The sequence below is a fragment of the Poecilia formosa genome, unplaced genomic scaffold (assembly GCF_000485575.1).
Source record: "Poecilia formosa unplaced genomic scaffold, Poecilia_formosa-5.1.2 Scaffold99, whole genome shotgun sequence".
NCBI classification, from domain to species: Eukaryota; Metazoa; Chordata; class Actinopteri; order Cyprinodontiformes; family Poeciliidae; genus Poecilia; species Poecilia formosa.
In genome coordinates, this window is record NW_006800038.1 from 324,354 (window position 1) to 343,856 (window position 19,503).

A 19,503-nucleotide genomic window follows, 5' to 3' on the forward strand; every position below is an offset into this window, starting at 1 on the left:
GATTTCTGTGACAATTTGCATAATAAGAAGTCTGAAGTCTCGTGGGATATACATTGCACCAAAGAGAAAACAATTAAAATAGCTGACTAGTGTTCAAGAGTGAAGTGACATTAAGCAAAACACGCAAAAAGCCGTCAATTTACTAAATCTGAATGTAAAGCAATGAAAATATCAAGTTATAACGGAAAACTTTAAAAGGTTTTAAAGGTTCAGAGTCTTTCACTTGGTCAATTAACCCTTGACAGAGTTTGTTTCAACAATTTATACGTCTGCAAGGACAAATATGAGAAGAAATGCAACATCAAACCATATTTTCCATCATACAATGTTCACAAGCAAAAACCCTTTTCAAGATGAACACAATTATTTTCTTTTGTTTTGCAAAAGCAATCTGTTTATAGTTTTTCCTAGAAGTTACAATCTGCCTTGCAAAAACAACCAAAATCTTCAGTGTATTTTGTTGTGATGAACCAACACAAGGCAGAAAATATTTGTCAATGGAAGGAAAATTTATACAAGATTTTAAATTAATTTTTACAAACAGATATCTAAAAAAGTGTGGTGTGCATTTTTAGCCAGATCTTTTTACTCCGACACTCTGAAATAAAATTCAGTGCAACCATTTACCTTCAGAAATTGACGATAGAATCAATATATTCTGTGTGTGACGCAGTCAGGAGCCCCTTTGCTTTGAGTTCTGGGTTCAAATGCAAACCCAAAGAGAATTTAGAGAGACTGGGGTCAGTTTCTGTAAATTGCCCTTAGACATGCATGCGTGTGTGTGTGGCTGTTTGTCCAGTGGGTCTCTAATAGACTGATGAGTGCGATGCCCCCTTCCTCTCCCAATGACTGCTGGAGATAGGCGCCAGCCCCCCTACAACACTGCACAGATAAACAGCTGTAGACAGTGGATGGATGTTATCATTCGTCACTGGTTTTACACTGTTCTGTGTTGGTCACACACAAAAGGCTCAGGGAGTACAAATACTGTTTTGCAAGGCACAGTTGATCCAAATTGTTGAGGCACCAATGAAACTTAACTGATGTAAGAGAATGGATTTCTTCTTTCAGAGTTCAACATTTTTAACATCACTTCTTCATGGCTCAAACCACGGAGTTTGTTGTATGATGCTAGTGATGAAAAGATTAAATTCAACTAATCTGAGCAAGTCTGCAAAGGAGAATGCACACCGCACAAAAACATTTAGCTGATCTCTCTATCATTGTCCATATAAGAATAATTATCATCCAGTGGTGCATGAAGCGGAGCATTTCACCAGAGAGCTGGCTTCAAACAAGCATGCTGCGTCCCTGAGGAGCAGCATGCTAGGCACAATGGATTTTAGATAAAGATAATTTATTACAGTTGCTCCCTCAAATGGAGAGTCTCCCAGGAGGAGAGAGAGGAAAAAGGAGCATCTTCAGCCTCTGCCAAGGCTCAGGATGTTTTATTTAAAGGCCTAGTTAGCTCATCTTATCATTATCCCACTCAAGTCCTGAATAGGATGGACTGCACCTGCTGCTTTATTTCAACTCCTATCAGCTGTGTTACATTCATAGCTCTTGGCTATTTTTCTCTTCCCTTCACCTCTTGCTTCTCAGCGGTCGCTAAGCCTTACACATCCCTCCTCATCTTTAACAGGTTAAACTGAAGTGTAATTTGCCACAGTGTGGAGAGAATAGTAAAGAGGTGCATACCTGATATCTGAGCAAGTACCTCCACACCTCCAATGTTTGTGGTTTCCTCAAAGTCTGATAAAAGGTCCGACTTGATTCAACAAGCTGGATGTTTTCTACTTTTGCCAGGTTCTTTTTCTTATTAAAAAAAACCAACTTGCCTTTCTCCATGCTTTCAAGTTTCCACTTGACTGTTTTAATACTCTCAATGAAGACAACGGAGAACACCTTGCAAAAACATCTTCTAACATGTAAAAACAAAACAAGTAAAACAGGAAGATGGAGAGCATTTTAAATCAGATGTCAAGCTGAGGGGAAAAAGTCCTACCGAAACTACTGTTGGTATTCTGAGACTCTCCTACAAAACATTTATATTCAAGTTCAAAACTGTGCATTAAGCACAATGAAAACCTAACCAGTATGAATATAAACAGACATTTGGCACACCTGGTATAAAGGTGTGCAAGAAGATTTAAAATAATTTCATTCTCAAAGTAGTTTCTGCTTAAAAGGAGCCAGTTGATCAAGATGCCTCCTCTGGACGTTTTCCAGGCGTTTCCCACTGGGAAGATACTGTCTGAAATAAGAAATGCCTTGGGAACTGGGATGAAATGGAGTGGGACCGGACTGCTTCCCAGTAACATCCTCCAGTTGTCTGGGGTTCCCTCCTGGAGCTGCTGCCCCTGTGACCCGAGCTCCTGAAGCAAAACAGTGAAAGGTTTCTGCTTTTTCTTATTCCTGATGCTTGCTGCAAACCAATCCCCCCTTGGGATATGAATAAAACCTCAATTGAAATGAAGGATGGATTTTTTTTATAGGCTTCTTAGGGACAAACTTAATCAACTTGTGCCTCAGGTTTTCAATAAAAAATATATATATTCACAAAGACCAGCTGGAACATACCAAAGCACAGCCTTCAGTGAACAAAAGCAACTTAACCAAAGAAGACCTTGATAGGGTAGCCATCTTTAATAAAATAAAACATCTTTTTTTAAAGAGAAAAAAAAAATAAATGTGTTTCCATTAAATGAGAAACAGTGAAAATCATGAACAATGATTCATCTCATTCTCATGAGATAAATCATGCCACATCATCATTCTCCAACTACTTCCTGTTGTTTTCTTTGTGGTTTATGCCAGTAGCAACATCTGGTTGTTGATCATGTGACTTGTCTGATGCAAAAAAAAAGTCCTATTACAGTTTTGTGAAATAAATCAATTTCGATGCGGCTGGAAAAAAAAACAAAAAAAAACACCTCATCCTACTGCTATTTTTTTTATCATTTAAATTGGTTTGTTTCCATTAGGCAAATTTATTTCAAAATGTCAAACTGCACAATAGAAATGCAGCTATTTACAATTAGGAAAATAATTGAATCTGAAGTATGCATCAAAATCAACACCATAAATTTAGAGCATGTTACATAGCAGAGGCATGTAAAAAGAATTTGAAGGAAATAAACCTGCTGCTGTTTGTAAAGCTTGAATGTACAAAATTATGTTCTAAAAATAGCACAAAAAGCTATTTGCTTTGCAAAATCAGAACGGTGTGCTGGAACTCTCACTTCCCTTCTCTGCCACACTGAAGAATGACCCAAGTGGTTTTCCAGAGATGTATATCGATACTTTCAAAACAAGCTGCAGCTCGAAATGGCCCTTCTGATACACTAAACAGCAGCATCTTGATTTAGTGTGTTACCAGGGCAGCTGTCAGCCGAGATACAATGATACTAGAACGAACCTGAGGGGAAAATTTCCTCATTCTCTGTCACTTCACACGGGGCTCCGCTCTTCCACACCATCTGTCAACGTACCTGACATCACATTGAACTGCTGCGTGCACATGTACACCAGCACATGCTTGAGATGACTGAAGGCAAGGAAGTGGCTGATTGAAATGTTACATTTAAGACTGGTATGTTGCTGTTTTCTCAGTTTTGGTGAAACAGCAGACAAAAAAAAAAAAAAAAAATCAAAAGGGGAGAGCTGGAAGATGGGCAGTGCTCCAGTGCGGCAACAATGGTTTTAAAGCATGGGGAGGAGAAATAATTTTCACCGCAGTGGGGCTTTGCAGTTAATCAATATGTTACAAAAGAAAAATAGAAAGCCCACTGATTGCATGGCAGGTGGGAGGGAGAGCTATGAATATCAAGACTGTGTGCATGTCCTGGTTCGGCTCTCCCATGTCCCCTGCCAGCTGTGAGTGCATGCAGAAGCCTGAGAAAATGAGTAACAATTAGAAACTGACAACATTGTTATGGCCTTGGGAATAAGCATTTCAAAGCTCACGCTGAGCTTTGTGCAGTTTCTCCGAGCCCCTGGCACTTCTGTTTCAGAATCTTATTCCTGCATTTCTTCCACACACATACTCACACCCTTTTGCAAATTTGTTCAATTACACCAGGCGTTATTGAATGTGAAGCAAGTTCAGTTACAAGCAGAATGTAGGTGTGTGCGTGCAGCATCGGGGGAGGAACCTTACCTTGAACAAGCCGTGCTTGTGGCTGTGTTGGCCTAGCCACACTCCACTGCCTAAGGTAAGCTCCATCTGAGGAGGGTCTATCACCCGCTCATAAATCCTGCCAACAACAAACCAGAGAAAAGGCTATGTTAATGACATAGGCTCAAACACAATTTTGTCTTTGCTTGATCTTGTTCTGACAGGAACACTGATACAGTGCAGCTGAGCACCAAGATGAATCCAACAGAATACGCCTATGTCTGCTCCTTCTACTCTCTTCTCTCTCCAAGCATGGCAGCCAGTCTCACCTCTCAGCTCCAACACCTATTATTATTATTATTATTATTATTATTATTAGGTCCTGAGTATATGGTGGATTAACTGCCCAACTCCCGACGCAAACAGGCTGTATTACATTAAACATTGCACCAATGTTTTCTGCACTAAGGTGAGTTTAATATTGAAGTTTGTCCTTCAGTTTCTTCCAACTCTGAGCCCATACACGCCTTATATTGGAAGGTTATTTTTGCTTTTGTTTTCTTTTTAACCATAAAATCCATGTATACAGTTTCTAATGTGTTTGTAACAAAGATGTGTGTGATTTCACAGAAATAATATTAACTTTTTTAAGTATTCAGGAAACAAAATAAATTATTAATTGATGAAAGGACAGAAAAAGTGAGATTTTTGAGAGAATTTAAATGCATTTAAAGAGGAAAAAAAAAACATTTCAATGCATTTGACCATATTTAATCACAACTTGAGTAAAATGATTACCTAAGTAATCAAAAGATCATCAGTGCTGATGGCACCTTAAGTGAACAATTTCTCCTAATATATTAAGAAATTCAAAACTGATAAAGTCGAAGAAACATCCAAACAAACAGCTAGAAAGTTCAGGGCTGAATCTCCCATCCTACGGCCAACCAACTGTAAGACAGAGTTTCTTTGAAAGAACTATGACTAATCTTTCCCGAGGCCCTTTCTATTAATTTTCAAATCACTTTGTCTCATTATTGTATCCATCGCCATTTAATTATTCACACTTTGTCTCTTCACATTCTGCTCTGCTCTGTGTGTGGCAGATTGACTGATAAGAGCACAAAAACAGAGTGCAAAGAGGTCCAGATGGACAGCAGTTACCGGCTCTGCTGGAGACAAGTGGGAATGTTTGGTCGATCAAACCAATTGAGTCCAGCTCATTTTGCCATTTCATGCATTTGTAGTTTTGCCAATTGACTTTTACAAGTGCAAATATGAGCCTTTAGCCACAGGACATTTCACACTGACAATACATCAATTTGTATCCATCTCTGATGTGTTTTGGACTGCTTCAACGACCGATGATTTAAAGAAACCTTCTGTAAACTACTCACAACCAACTGTGAGCAATTGTGGTTTTGTGATTTAGATAAATTATGTGCTGTGACAGAAAAAAATGGTTGGGGGTCATAGTCTTTCACATTTCAAAAGGCCCAAGAAGGAATCAGAACAACAATTTGTGGGGAAAAAAGGTGCAACATAAAATTATTAACAGCTAAATTAAATTATACCACACCTTATGTCTATAATTCACCACACTACTTAACAGAGTGAAATAAGCTGGCATACAATGGATGATTAGAAAACAGAAACTAATGGTAATAAAAATTGACCCCTTTCTGCAGCAGAATAATTATATTTTAGATGTAATTTTTCTGCAATTTTTTTGTCAACATTAATATCAAAAGCTTTCACTGTTGAAATATAAAGATATTTCATACAACGTATGAGGTAATAGTCTTTTTACATTATTCAACATTAAATATTTTTTATATACATTTGCTGAAACTGTCACTATGTTGTGACAAGTTTAGTATGAGACAGATAATGAAAAAAAATAAATCAATCAAGCTCCTCTGCCTTCTCCCAGTGGTATCTGCAAACAGCCAATCAGAGCCACGAGGAGGATATCAGTGCTGTCAATCACCCTCTGTGTGGTGTTGCTTATACCCGTCTTCTCAACCCCCTTGCTCTCTGCTATGCTGCAGCTAGCACACCCTATAGTGAAGGCTCAGGCTGGTTAGCATGCCCATCAATAAAAGGATTAACAGTTTTTCTGAAATGGTTAGTTGTTTCTCTCCCTTTAGCACATTTAGTAGAGAGTACATGACATTGATTGACAGCACCAAGACCCTCCTCCTGGCTCTGATTGGTTGTTTTTGGTCAGGAGCGGTGCATTTCGGTACAATAGCACAAAGGAAGGAGATGGAGGAAATTGATCTTATCACATATTACACAACATGGTGATAGATGGTTAGAAACATTTTTTCTAAAAGTTACATGCTGCATCTTTCATGATTAAGACGTCTTAAAGTATGTTGGGTATGAAGGCTGATTTCTGACCAGCTACAAGATGACATTCCTTTTTAGAGTGGATGATAAAGTAGCTGTTGCTACCAGAAATAATGAAACTTTGCCTCTTTCCATATCAGTTCTTGTCCCTCTTGTGGGCCTTTATATTCCCCACATACACAATCTGAAACAACATTGTCCCTTATTCAATTAGGTCTTGGTTTGCTCAGTTTCAGAAAAAAGTTGACATCTAAATAGCCTGTGGTGTATGTGCATGGCACTAAGAGGAAATGACACTGCATGAAATCCAGCACTGCTGTGTGTAATTTTATCTCTGTTATTAGCTGCATTTGGTATTGTCCTTTTGCCATGAAAGCTGTGTCACAGCGAATTTAGAGACTTCCTGCTGCGGCTGATATACTTTGTAAGCATTAAATACCAAAAAGATGCAATGTAATAAAAGGGGAGGCTTTGTGTTTCCAAATGAGATTAGTACTGAAAATGTTCCTCTGTAGAGCAGATAAGTGATTCTTTTGAAATTAAAAAGAATAAGTCTATAAAATATAGCAGATTTAGTTTCTTGTTGCATATTAGGAAAAAAACAGTGCTGGGAAAAATATTCACCCAGTATGATTTTTTTTTTTTGGTGGAGCTGTCAAACATGCTTTAGATCACAAATTCACAAAAAGCAGACAAAGTTAACCTGAGTAAATACAAACTGTGGCCAGTTTTTGATGGAAAACAGCTTTTTAAGACAGCTGGAACAACAATGCTCCACATTTCTGACAAGTTGAATTTTCTGGAAGGTGTGTGTCCCAATCTATCTGCTGCAAAACTAACCAAGTTAAAAAGGAGAACAAGATTGATGATGATTTATGTAATTGCTATATGCAATAATTATAACCACAAATTCTGTAACTTACAAAAAAGATTAGAACCATTTGTTTTTTAATTTAAGATCAAGTTCATTTCAGTCAAACAGGAAACCAATGAGTCCACATCTAAATCGCTAAAAAGTAATAAAAAAAATGGTTTGAAGCTTGGACTTAACATATTTAAATCCAGGCTTAAATATGTTTTAAATACTGTGTCAGGATGTAATCCATGCTCAAAAACTCTTCAGGTTGACTGAATCCAAACAAATCTGCAAATAAGTGTCCGATTTCCTTTAAAGTAACATAAAAGAAACCTTTGATGGAAAATACTGTGAACAATTGATGAAACGGATGTTGGTGCCTAGGGTGTATACATATAAGTATTGGCTGGTAGGACACAGTTTTCCACATAGGATCAGTATTAGTTAGTTTATACTTGATAATTAAACTTGTCTGATGATCAGAAACATTTAACCTTAAAGAAATGGAAGAAATCTGCAAATACTTTTTGAGAGGATTTCAAGAATATCTGTGCTCATTTACAATGACCACATGCTTTTTTTTTTATCTAGAAAGTATTAAAGCAATTCTGTATCTGGAAAACAGGTGTCCATTAATCCCTGTTTTACTGTCAAAGATTGTAGGGAGGAAATTTCTAGCATTCATTAAAATCAACACAGTAGGAAGGAAATTACTAATCAATTAGAGCTTGTTGAACATGGAGTGGTTTGCAGTGAGTGTGTCACACAGAGAAGCCACTTTACCCACCCTCATAACTTCATCCATAACCAGTAAAATGGGTCAGTACTGCTCCACTTTCACACTGGTCTTATATGCCTTTTTTTTAATGACTGTGTGTGAGAGAGGCAGAGACCCACATATCGATAAGAGAAGGCAGGTGCAGAACTACTCACCATCATTTATGTGACTGCAGAGGCTGGAACAAGGAGCAAAACCCCCAGCTGGGGGAAGCAGTGCCTTATGTCCAGGCTGAACTGTGGAAGCACCGTATGGTGGACTGTATAAATCCACTTAGTGCACTGTATTTATTTTGTTGACAGTCCATTTCAGAACAAGCTGTCAGACCGCCTCGTTTTGGACTGATTTACAGGCCGAGTAAAAGAGAAAAAAATGCATTTAATCTTGGACTGGTTGTATTTCAGCCCTTAAACTAACTTCCACAAGCTATCTATACGCCACAGGTGACAGCGAGTAAAAGAATATAAATAAACAGAAAGTCACAAACAACAAATTCAAATACAAGACTGCCAGAAGCTCCAAAAGCTGGGCTCCATTCATTTAGGTGTGTGTCTGTCTTCATAACTTTCCTTTAAAAGAATAATCTTAAAGTCTTCACCATGTGCTACGCAAACATTTGTCGGCTATATTAAACATCAGGCCACTTTCAATTTTCACTTAGAGTTGAGTAGCAGATATTTTCTGTCATATTTCTGTCTTTCTTCCGAAAGATGAAGTTTTAAATCCAGATCCTTTTTTTTCCTCCTGCATGGTTCAAATGCTTCAGTGCTCCAACTTTATCCACGTAAACAAACAGTCCAAACTGAAACATGTAAGAAATAATAGTTATTACTGTGAGATGCAAAACCCTCCAAACGTGCTTCAATTTAAGCTGCTTTTGAGGGTACGGAGGTAATACTATGAACGTAAAACTTAAAAAAATAACCTAGAATAATTTTGAATGAGTGAATGAAACAGAAGACATATTTCTTTCTGAGATTTTCTTTCCAAGAAACTAAGATAATTTATGCATGAACAGGTTAATAATGCCAATGTATTGTAAGTATTATATACTCTAATTCCCATCACACAACTTTTCCTTTGTGGAAGAAAATTATGCTCACTAATCCTAATGCGGCCATTATAACAGCCCTCACTAGTTAACATCCATTTACAGAAACAGAATATCAATTTCAGCTCATTTACTGGTAAATGTGTCTAATTTGCTCAACAAACATGGCTAATCAGCATATTTGAGAATATAAGTGTTGCTCTTTCTGCAACGTTGACTTGTAGTCCATTCAGTTACAGCAGCAGAACTGATTCAGTGTCCAAAATTTAGATTTTCCAGTTCCATAAAATTTGCAATAATACCATGCATGTCTCAACTTAAACAACCTTACTTTTTTCTAACTCAGAGTTAGAAAATGCAAACCTAAATATCCAATTTGAACCAACTGTTGTGGTGCAATATTTAATTGGGATTCTTGCAATTTATTTTGAAATTACTGACCTCATTTGTGTTTATTCTATTTTAGATCAATAGAATCTAAAGTGATTCTATTTATTAATCAGTTTGATTTTTACTAAGCTTGACCCTCTGTTACGCTGCATGAGAGTTTCTTAAAGATCTTTACTCCAGATATATTATCAAAAAATAAAGTATTACAATCTTTTTTGTTGTTTTTGCTTTTTGGACTCCAATTTTTGTAAAATCTTCAGCTTATGAAAAGTTATTTTATTTCAAAACTGAAATAAAAGGTTAAAAAAGTTGTGTTTAGGTAATATTTGCCCTGCTTTGAGAACATAGCCTCAGTTACCTTTTGTTTGTGGACAGTCCTCAAGTATGAATATTGATATAAACGTTTCTGTTTCGGTTTCATGCTAAAAACAACACTGTGCATTACAGCCAAACATCTCCACTTCGCTCATGATACACAAGTCTTCTTGTTGTTCAGTAAATGTTCTAACTTTGCAACCATCTCCTGTGAACCCTTTTTTGACATTAACAATATAACTGAAAAATTTATAGCCTGAGATGTATATATTTACCTTTGCAGTGTGAACTAAACTCAATGTGACCTTAGTGGCAGAAGGAGATTTGGAAGTTTGGCAGTTGCCTTGAATGATTTCCACTTATGAACAATCTGTTTCACAGGAGAATGGTGAATCCAAATTGGTTGGAAATGGTCTCATGGCTCTTTTCAGACTGATAGGCTCTAACAATTCCTCCTTTAAAGGTCGTTGCTGATGTACCTGACTAAAGCATTCAACAGAGCTGAATGCTTTAGTCCCAGAATCCAACAAAACTTTGGTCTTACAAAAGATACTCTGAGTCAATGATGGTAGTAACTGGCTGCTCCTTTTAACCTTTTATTTCCAATTGTATTATAGAAGCACTTATTTTTCCTCAAGATTTCAGGTTATAAAACCTCATGGCTGTTTGACATTATGCTAAAACAACTTTGAGATCTGTTGTACACCAGATATTTTTTATTAATATTTCAGGTCTGACATGCAAATCTTAAATTCCAATGAGAACTTTCACCTTTGATAAAATACTACCATCAACTTAAATTTTACTATCATTCATGTAGTTAGTATTGATTGGCAAAACTCTCAAAGTAAATCACATTGAATTCTTTCCTGCAATAATGTTTGTCATAAATATCTACATTAATTTGTTACACATGAATTGTTAATGTATAAAACCTTTGGTTAGCAGAGAGGAAGTGAACGGATAATTTAACTCAAACATCTTGCTTGTCCTTATAGTTTTACAATAATATAAAATTATTGACATGCTTGGAGTAGAAAAAACATTTCAGGTTATTGATTCTGTATGTTGAAAATCACTGATAAAACATAGATAAAGATGTCCAAACAAATTGGAAAGGAATGAATTAACTGTCCAAGTCACGTAAGATTATGACTTTTGTGGATGAATAAAGTCGGACCAGAGACGTTTTACCTTAGACAGAGGAACCTGTATATATATTTAGCCAGCTGTCAATGAATCTCTGCATTAAGTACTTCTAAGATCTCTCTCTCGCTCTCGCTCTTGCGCTCTCGCAGCTGAAGTTCTGTGACTGAGGCAAACAGTACTAGGTCAGCTCAAAGTAGAAATCCACCACGCAGCGGCAGGAAGACATTAAAATTATGCTCCAACATGACAGGAAGATGGATTTCTAATACAAATAAGATTATTTTTCTAATTCAAAGTACATCCTATATATTTTCCATACCAAGACATCCCAGAATGTAAGGCAAAATAAAAGAAATACAGACGCAAGTAGCCAAAGAAGAAGTGGAACATTCTCTTTGGGAGAAGAAGGCAGAGAAACCACGACTATGAAAGTGGAACATACTCTTAAGATGGCAGATGTATCATGTTTAATGGATAAAACGACCCAAATTTCTGCTACTGAAAGGTTGCTTCCGAGTATAGAACTGGTGTTACCTGCAGTATGTAGATGAAAATAGAGTCTAATCTGGATTGGTCATCAAATTCCCAGTATGCCTGCTTTCTCGCTGTGTCAGAAACGTGCAATTGCCTCACCTCTGCAATGACCTTATCGTTTGATAGAAGTTTCTATCCGTTTCTGATAAGGCACAACTAGTCTGGCTAAAGACATATTCTTATATAAAAAGGATGGAGTGTGGTAAGGGAGGGATGCATCATCGTGTCCCCTGGGTCTCCTTGGCGCACACAGCTCTCTTTGCTTGCCACATGCGGCTTGAACGAGACTGGCTGATGCAGGTGGGCTGGACCCTGCTGAGCTTGACAGAGGACGGAAACAGTAATGACACACTTTATCACACTTGACACTAAACAGTGAACCTTTGACAGAAGAAAGCCACCAGGTGGCCCAGGAACTTTAGCTCGGTTTACGAAAACAGAGTCTGACACTGTGATAAAGGACGATGCTTGTTGCAGGAGAAAAGTAGCACTTTTCTTTATTTACGTAAATAATAACATCTCTGAATAACAACTCACAACAAATGCAAAAAAAAAAACAAAAAAAACGAAGAAATCAACATTATGAAACGGTAACAACAGTGCTGACTCAGTCCACCAATACACTGGTTTCCATTACATCTATTTAGTTTCAACTTACTCAAAGGTGCAAAGGGCAAAAATTTCAGCCAAGATTAAATCTAGAGTATGTGCATCTTAATTTAACCTGTTAATTTACATCTTAATCCCACATCTAGGACCTAGATTTATATCCTAGTTGGATATTTCCAAAAATACTTTAACAAAATATTTTAAATGCTGCAAAACAATCTCCAGGTCCTTGAAGATGTTTTAAAATGGCTGATTAAAGGTAAATCTGGAAAATTTCATAGCCTCAAAGCAATTATGACGACGTGTCAGACTCGTCAAAGCACATTTACCACTTCATGTTTCCTAAAATGTTGCTTTTCCTTTTTTTGGTTTCTGCACTGCCACCATCAGCTTTAGCCTTTGATTCGAATGATTTCAATCATCTTATCAGCAGGAGAGAAGAGTTTCTGTGTTTAGCACATCAAACATCCAACCTAAGATATAAAGTAATGCTGGCATAAAACTGCTTATATTTTGTTTATGAGCTGATATGTGACTATTTTGTCATTCTACTGTTCAAACCTTTTAGCCACTGATTACACGTTTTTCTCCTCCTTTTTCCAAAAGATAATATCAAGAGTTGATTGTGACAGTGAAACAAATAAATCACATTATAAATGCATCCAGAAAAAAAATGCGTCGTTCACACTTCCATCAACGAGCACAGCTGGAGCGATGCACTAAATTAACTGAACTACTGCTAAGCTGCTGAGGCCATGATCGAGTTATAGTGTTGCTATAAACCAGCCTGGCCGTTCCAACTTTTATTTTTTAAATGAATAATCATGACCGTTACACAAGGGCTACATTTCAAGTACTGGCCATCTGAGTTTAGGCAGTTCTTTAATGCTGTTCAGAGGTGAGCAAAGCACCCAAAAATTGTAGTCAATTAAGAGTAGCACTATTTATTTTCAAATAAAAGTGAAAAATAGCCATCCATGACATTAATCAAGGGTAAAATAGTATTTGGTAAAATGTACTGAGTAACTGATCAATCATTTAATATTTACAAATTACATCAGATGAGTCAAAATATGAAGTTTAAGTGAAAATTTTATTGATTTAAGGATAAAAATGGCAATAATCCATAAAAGTAACAAAACAATTTCTTTCAGTAAATAAACTTATGAAACTAAAAAAAACTACATGTGTCTGGTGAACTTTTTGGTTAAAACATGTTTGTTTTTAATTTGGCAGGTAGAGGATCCAGAAATTTCACTCAAGAGTAGCATTACTTCATAAAAAATACTCAAGCTCCTTCCAAGTGAATGGAAGACTGAGAATGAAAAGTTATAACTGCTGTATCAGTGGAGTGATGCATCCAGTGAAAATAAAACATCTACACATCTTCCACTACTTCATTGACATTTAAAACTGCCCTTCATCAGGCTGCCGGAGTAACTCCAACAGATCTGCAGGAGCTGCTGCAGTGAAAGTGCAAACACCGATTGATCAAAATGCTGGTTACTTTCCTGGAGTTGGTCCACTAATCTGAAGCCCAAAGGCTACACATGTTCTGTGTGGTTTCACCATATATTCTCTCACGCTGCTGCAGTGGAACCATGCAGTACTTTCCCCCCAGAACTGTATCTCAAGCCCAAACCCTGCTAATGCCAACAATGTCAAGGTTACGGAAGGCATCGTGCGGCATTGCTAACCTGATTTCAACTCATTATTATTCTTTGAGCCTAACCCTTCTCTTGGCAGGGGCATTGCCAGGTAATGAAGTAATGAATGGCTGCTGCTCTGCTGAGCGGTGCTGGCTCTGCCCTTCACAGGAAATTAAAACGTTACACCTGAATTCCTCATTCGGGGTATGGTTTCGAATTGTTCATGCATGGTTTGGCCACGACCTGTGTCACTACATTTTATCACATTTATATTAAAACATCATTTCATTTTACTGAACAGCAAAACATATAGGGAGGCGAGCTGACATTTTATCTGATGAAGTTCAGTGTCTTTACAAATCTGTCATTAATCTAATGTACCATTCTATTATAACAGCCTTTTTCTTATCATAATGATAGTGCTGGCCGGGCTCATGAGCTGCTTAGCAGGTAGGGGAAAAAGAAATGTACCTTCCAGCTGACTGGGTTTTTTAATGAGCAAAGTAAGAATGTCATTTTCTGGCTGCTGGATACAAAAGCACCACAAGTGGATTCTTTAAGGTGGAGAGCTAACATATACCGTTTTTCATTAATGAAATGTTAAAAAGAAAAACACACTGAACTTCACACTAGAACATGAAACAGCATCACTATCATTTCTCAGGTATGTTGCACATTTACATGCGATGCCATCTTTAAAATTTCTCATCACAATGTTCATGAAATAGTAAAAAGATTTATCACAAAGAAGAACAAAAAATAGTTGATAAAAAAAATCCATGTAAAGAGGCCCCATTTCACTGTGAAATACATTCTCTAAATCTGGGATGTCCAAAATGCGGCCCGGGGGCCATTTGTGGCCATTTGAGTTATTTTGTGTGGCCCTAAACGGAGATTCAAGAATTACACAAATTTGTGTAATTCTGTAATAAAATTTTTTAATCAGGGTACGATTACAGGAAAAAACTGGAAAAATGTTAAGTACAACAAAAAGTATTTAACTTTTTATAACCAAGCTTTTATAATAAGTAAAACTGTTTATGTAAACTATGCTGTATCTGAATCAGCTTTTATTTAATTTATTAAACTTTGCCAACTATAACAAGTGTTTTGACAGAAAGTGACTCAAATATTTTCAAACAAAATAGATTTGTTCAAACAAGCCCAAAAGAATAAAAAATAAAATAAATAAATAAAATACAGAAAATATGCAAAATCATTTTAAGATCTTTGGATCTCCGATGAATAACATCCCTTTTCTACAAAAAACAATCAACGTTGATTGGTTGATTTTATTTTAATCACTTCTTTTTACTGTTATTTTTTTCTGTTGATTTTTTCCCAACTTGACAAAAAGTTTGGACAACCCTGCACTAAACAATACAACTACAATCAGATATTCTCAAAATCGCAATTTTCTTTAATATTCCAGGGAACAAGCTCATCATTTTCTCAGTTCAGACAATTTCTGTGAAAACCTCCACATCTAAAACCTTTTTTGTTATGGAGCTTTCTAATAGTATCTATCTAATTTGCTTTATGTATCCTTTAATACTTTTGAGTTTGTTTATAAATCATTGCATTAAATTTAACTTAAACATCCCAACTGGAATACTTCAACATTTGCTTCATTTAAATTGATCCAATATTCCTAATTGACTTTAATGAGAGGTTTGTCTCCTTTTTATGTCAACTTAGGCTTTTTAGGTCTCAAAGTTCACATAATAGCAAATCAAAGAATTTTTTTTTAAAATGCAAACTTTTAGAAGTATCACAAGGGTACACATTCCTTTGAAGTCATGCATGATTTACATCATGCACAATTTATTGCAACAGAGACCAAAACTGATCAACTTTTTTAAAAGCTTATTAGAAAAGCATTTAGCACAACTACAGAGAGAAGAAAAAAAATCAAGGTCAGAACAGGCAACAGGGATGGTTAAAAAATTGAAAGCAGGTCTTTACATAATAAAGCACACACAGATGCAATGTGATCTGTGGAAATGTGTTCAGGGTAGCAACGTGCAAGAGGGAGTTGGAGGTTTAAGAGGAAAAAGAAAAACACTGGCTGTTGGCAGTTCATTGCTAATGAAACCCATAACAACCCCTCTTTGAGCCACAAATGTGGCCTGTTTGGCTATAACTACGTCTTAAACATTAATGTCCCCGGATGATTTATGGGCCAAATGAGGTGAATAATGTGGATCCGTATGCATTGTTAGCAAAGCTCTTGGTGAATTCAGGCCACGTAAAGTCTTCTGCAATAACACGTTGTTATGCGGAACCTGAATCTGCTACTCTAATATGGATGAACCCGGTATCCACTGGCCTCTATCCATAATTATAGAACAAAAATATTACATATAACTGCACTTTCCAGAAGGAGAAGCAGAGGGCACAAAACATATAGTATGAAATATCACCTCCTCATTGTTCTGACTGAAAATACCTTTAATGAACTCTGTGATTAATTACGATGGCCGCTAGTTAGGCATAAAATTACTGGACGTCGCAGAGATCGCCCGGATGCAAACACTGGTTTACTAAAGCGCCTGGTCATCTGTGCCAAACAAAACTTTGTGATTTTAACCAGGTAGTTGAGGCACTAATATTCCACAAAAAATTACCTTGAAACAGAGCTTACACTGTAGGCTACTGCTCATCAAATGAGCCCTCTCACCATTAGACAGAGAGAGAAACATCACATTAAGAATATTTACTCAGAGGTTTGGCAGAGGCTGCATTGGCAGGAAAGACAAAAGCTGATTACATAATCCTCTGATTGCAGTCATTGCAACTGTATAATACAGTGGATGGACAGCGCAAAACTAATGTAACCTTTATAGTTTTTCAGTTGCAAAAACAAAAGGCTAAAAATAGTCATTAAGCTGCAGCCTGACAGGAAAACTCAAACCTAATTGATCAAATCTATCAAAGACTTCTCACTCTGAAAGCACTCAGGTTCTGGTGGGTGGGGATGTGTGTCACTCAAACAAAGAGGGACTCGGACAGAAACAAACACTGTTATCGCAGTTTCAAGCAGTCAACTTCTTCTTCTTGTTGTTCCTGCAGCTGAGAAAGTCATCAGAAACTCCACATGATGTATGTAAAGTCTGGACTTTGCCACCCGTCCTCTCAGAAAGATGACTTTAAAAGCACATCCCTCCTACTGAGGAACCAAAGACTCTATAACAAAGGTGAACAAGTCTCTTCCTTAAGGACTAGTGTCCTACATGTGTTGGGTGTTTCCAAGCTCCAGTACAAATTATTTAAAACATGGATGATATGGTGTAAGAAAAGAAAAAAAAAATCAGTTTGATCTGTGGGAGCAGATCTGAATAAATGTACAGTCCACAGACCCCCAGGGGCTGGGAGTGCCCCTCCCTGCTCTACATAGGCTTCCTCAGAGCCAACAAGTAAAGGGTGGCTAATTTTGACTTTATGTGGAGGTTATGTCCACTAGACTGTTGGTAGAGATTTGTCCATCAGGTCAAATGATGCAATATTAGTTATCCAAATCATCATGAGAAGATATTCCCGAAATGCATTTGTTCCAGATAGTTTAACGTGAGGTAATGAAAAAGCAACTCAGTCCTTAGACAGGCTTGATATGCACATTTCCAAACATATAATCTTTTGACTCTGGTTTAATGTTATATATAAATCTATTCATTTTTTCCCCACAAGCTAAATTCTGTTGCAGGTTGGAGGATCATGAGACAAAGGTTCTCAGTCTATCAAAGTTTTTCTTGTTTTTCTAAGCAAACCAGGCGAACAACTTCACAACAACAGACTCGTATGTAAGGGTTGACTCATCATCAGCTACCCTGAACCTTTGACTGCTTATTGAAGCAAGAATATCTGGGGAACCAATCTATTTAGAGAGAAAAACAAACTGAGAACAGAACCTCTCTTCATATTCCTGTAGAAACAAAGTGCTAACCACTCAAGATCTTCGTGAGTTAAAATTTATGTTTGGGGAAATGAATAAAAACCTGTTTACTTTCTCTTCTATTTAATATGATAAAAACCTTGAGTTATTAGAAAAATATTTCAAATTAAAAATGATTTGTGGTTGTAATGTGATATAATGTAAAATAACTGAAGGGGAATGAATGTTTCCTCAAGGTGCTGCATAAAACCAGTAAATTTAACTTTTGCTGTAGTTTATGATTTCTGACAAACTATTTTACTTGAATTATTTTGACGTGTCATTTTTTGCTTATTGCCTTGTTGTTCATGCTCTTAGTCAAGCAGATGTTGTACATTTTACTTGGTTTTAGTTTAATATTTTTAGCATCGGAATAAATAATATATTGAATTATAAAAAAAAAAAATACAAGTTTTTACACCACATTTGTTAAGCTTGTTTTTACCATTTTTAATTCTTTGCATTTACAAAATAGGCAATTAAAAATATTTTTTGTTAATATTTATTGCAAATTATTTTCCATTTTGGACACTTCCTCTTATTTCTACTATGTTCCCATGTAAATTTCTCCTTAAGGACAAGTTGAGGTTAGGGGATAGAGTTAAGGTTGGGGGTAGGCTTAGGGTTAGGGTAGTAAGTTTTCAATGTTTGTTGAAAACTTACTGGATCAAACATTCAGGAGCTAAAACTGAATAAAGTAAAAGTAATATTTTTATAACATCCAAACCTTTGAGGCTTCATTACCTTTCTGTTTATGAACACATCATCACTGGTGGATATTCTCTCTTTGATTGTGCTTGGATCAAGACAAAGACAGGACTTGTAAATGAGCTAGATATCATGATAATTCCTAACTTGTTTCCAAGACAATATGTAAAAGAGACACTCGTTTAAAAATGACTTAGAGAAAACTAACCTTGTGATAGGAGTTGTTACCCAACCCATAATTGTATTTTTAATGTCTCGAAAAGGCAGTATAGTAAAATAAAGGGCTTGTTTTGTCCCAGTTTGTTTTTCAGTGCCCTCTTCAGCTGCACTAGCATGCAAAACAGCAACCTAATCTGCTAAATCAGAGGAGGAAAATCTAAAACATAATGTGCATATAGAAAACAACTGAAATTAGCAATTAGTAATGTAATGTCCTCTTTATCACCCACTAGAAAATGATATTTAAGGTTGTGTATCTATCAAACTTTCACTTTAGCCTAGTCTGCATTTTCATGATATTAAAATAATGAATAAGAAGCTCTGTTGAGTTGCTTTTTGTTATTGGTTACTTTTGTTTGAGCATATTTGTGTTCTGCACCCCTAAAGGAGAAGCCTTTAAGGAGAAACAACTTACTTTCAACTCGGTGCTCCTTGAAGGTTGACTTTCATATCACATCTAAAGATCACACATGCAGAGGCCTGGCAGCGCTGGGTACCAAATAGGAAGAGACACCAGAGAGAAGCACAAAAAACAGCAGCAGGAGCTAAAAATTTAAGGCTGCAGCAAAGGCTTCTGGGAAACGCCAACCACTCTGCTAATAAAATGACCTTCAAGTAATGGACAGCAACATGGTGAACAGATGGAGCAATTAACTCCAACTAACTATCCCCTTCCAAAACAAAAAGGATAATCTGAGTGTGTGAACAGCTTCCAGGTTTCCAAGAGGGGAAATGTAGAGATTTCAATGACATATTACAGTTCTGTGGGCTTTTGACCTTGTCTTTGCAGCATTATAACCGCCAGCAATAACCGACACAATGTGTGTGTGGGAGGAAAATGA

At 36.7% G+C, this 19,503-nt stretch overlaps 1 protein-coding gene across 2 annotated transcripts in view; it reads right to left on the reverse strand.

Moving 5' to 3' along the window:
• LOC103142621 (protein kinase C-binding protein NELL1) overlaps window positions 1-19,503 on the reverse strand; it is a 229,172-nt gene that overhangs the window by 151,491 nt on the left and 58,178 nt on the right. For both annotated transcript variants that reach the window (XM_007558768.2, XM_016674700.1), the window contains one exon: window positions 4,160-4,256. In XM_007558768.2, the coding sequence (XP_007558830.1) occupies window positions 4,160-4,256 (97 nt within the window). The remainder of the gene's footprint in view (window positions 1-4,159; window positions 4,257-19,503) is intronic.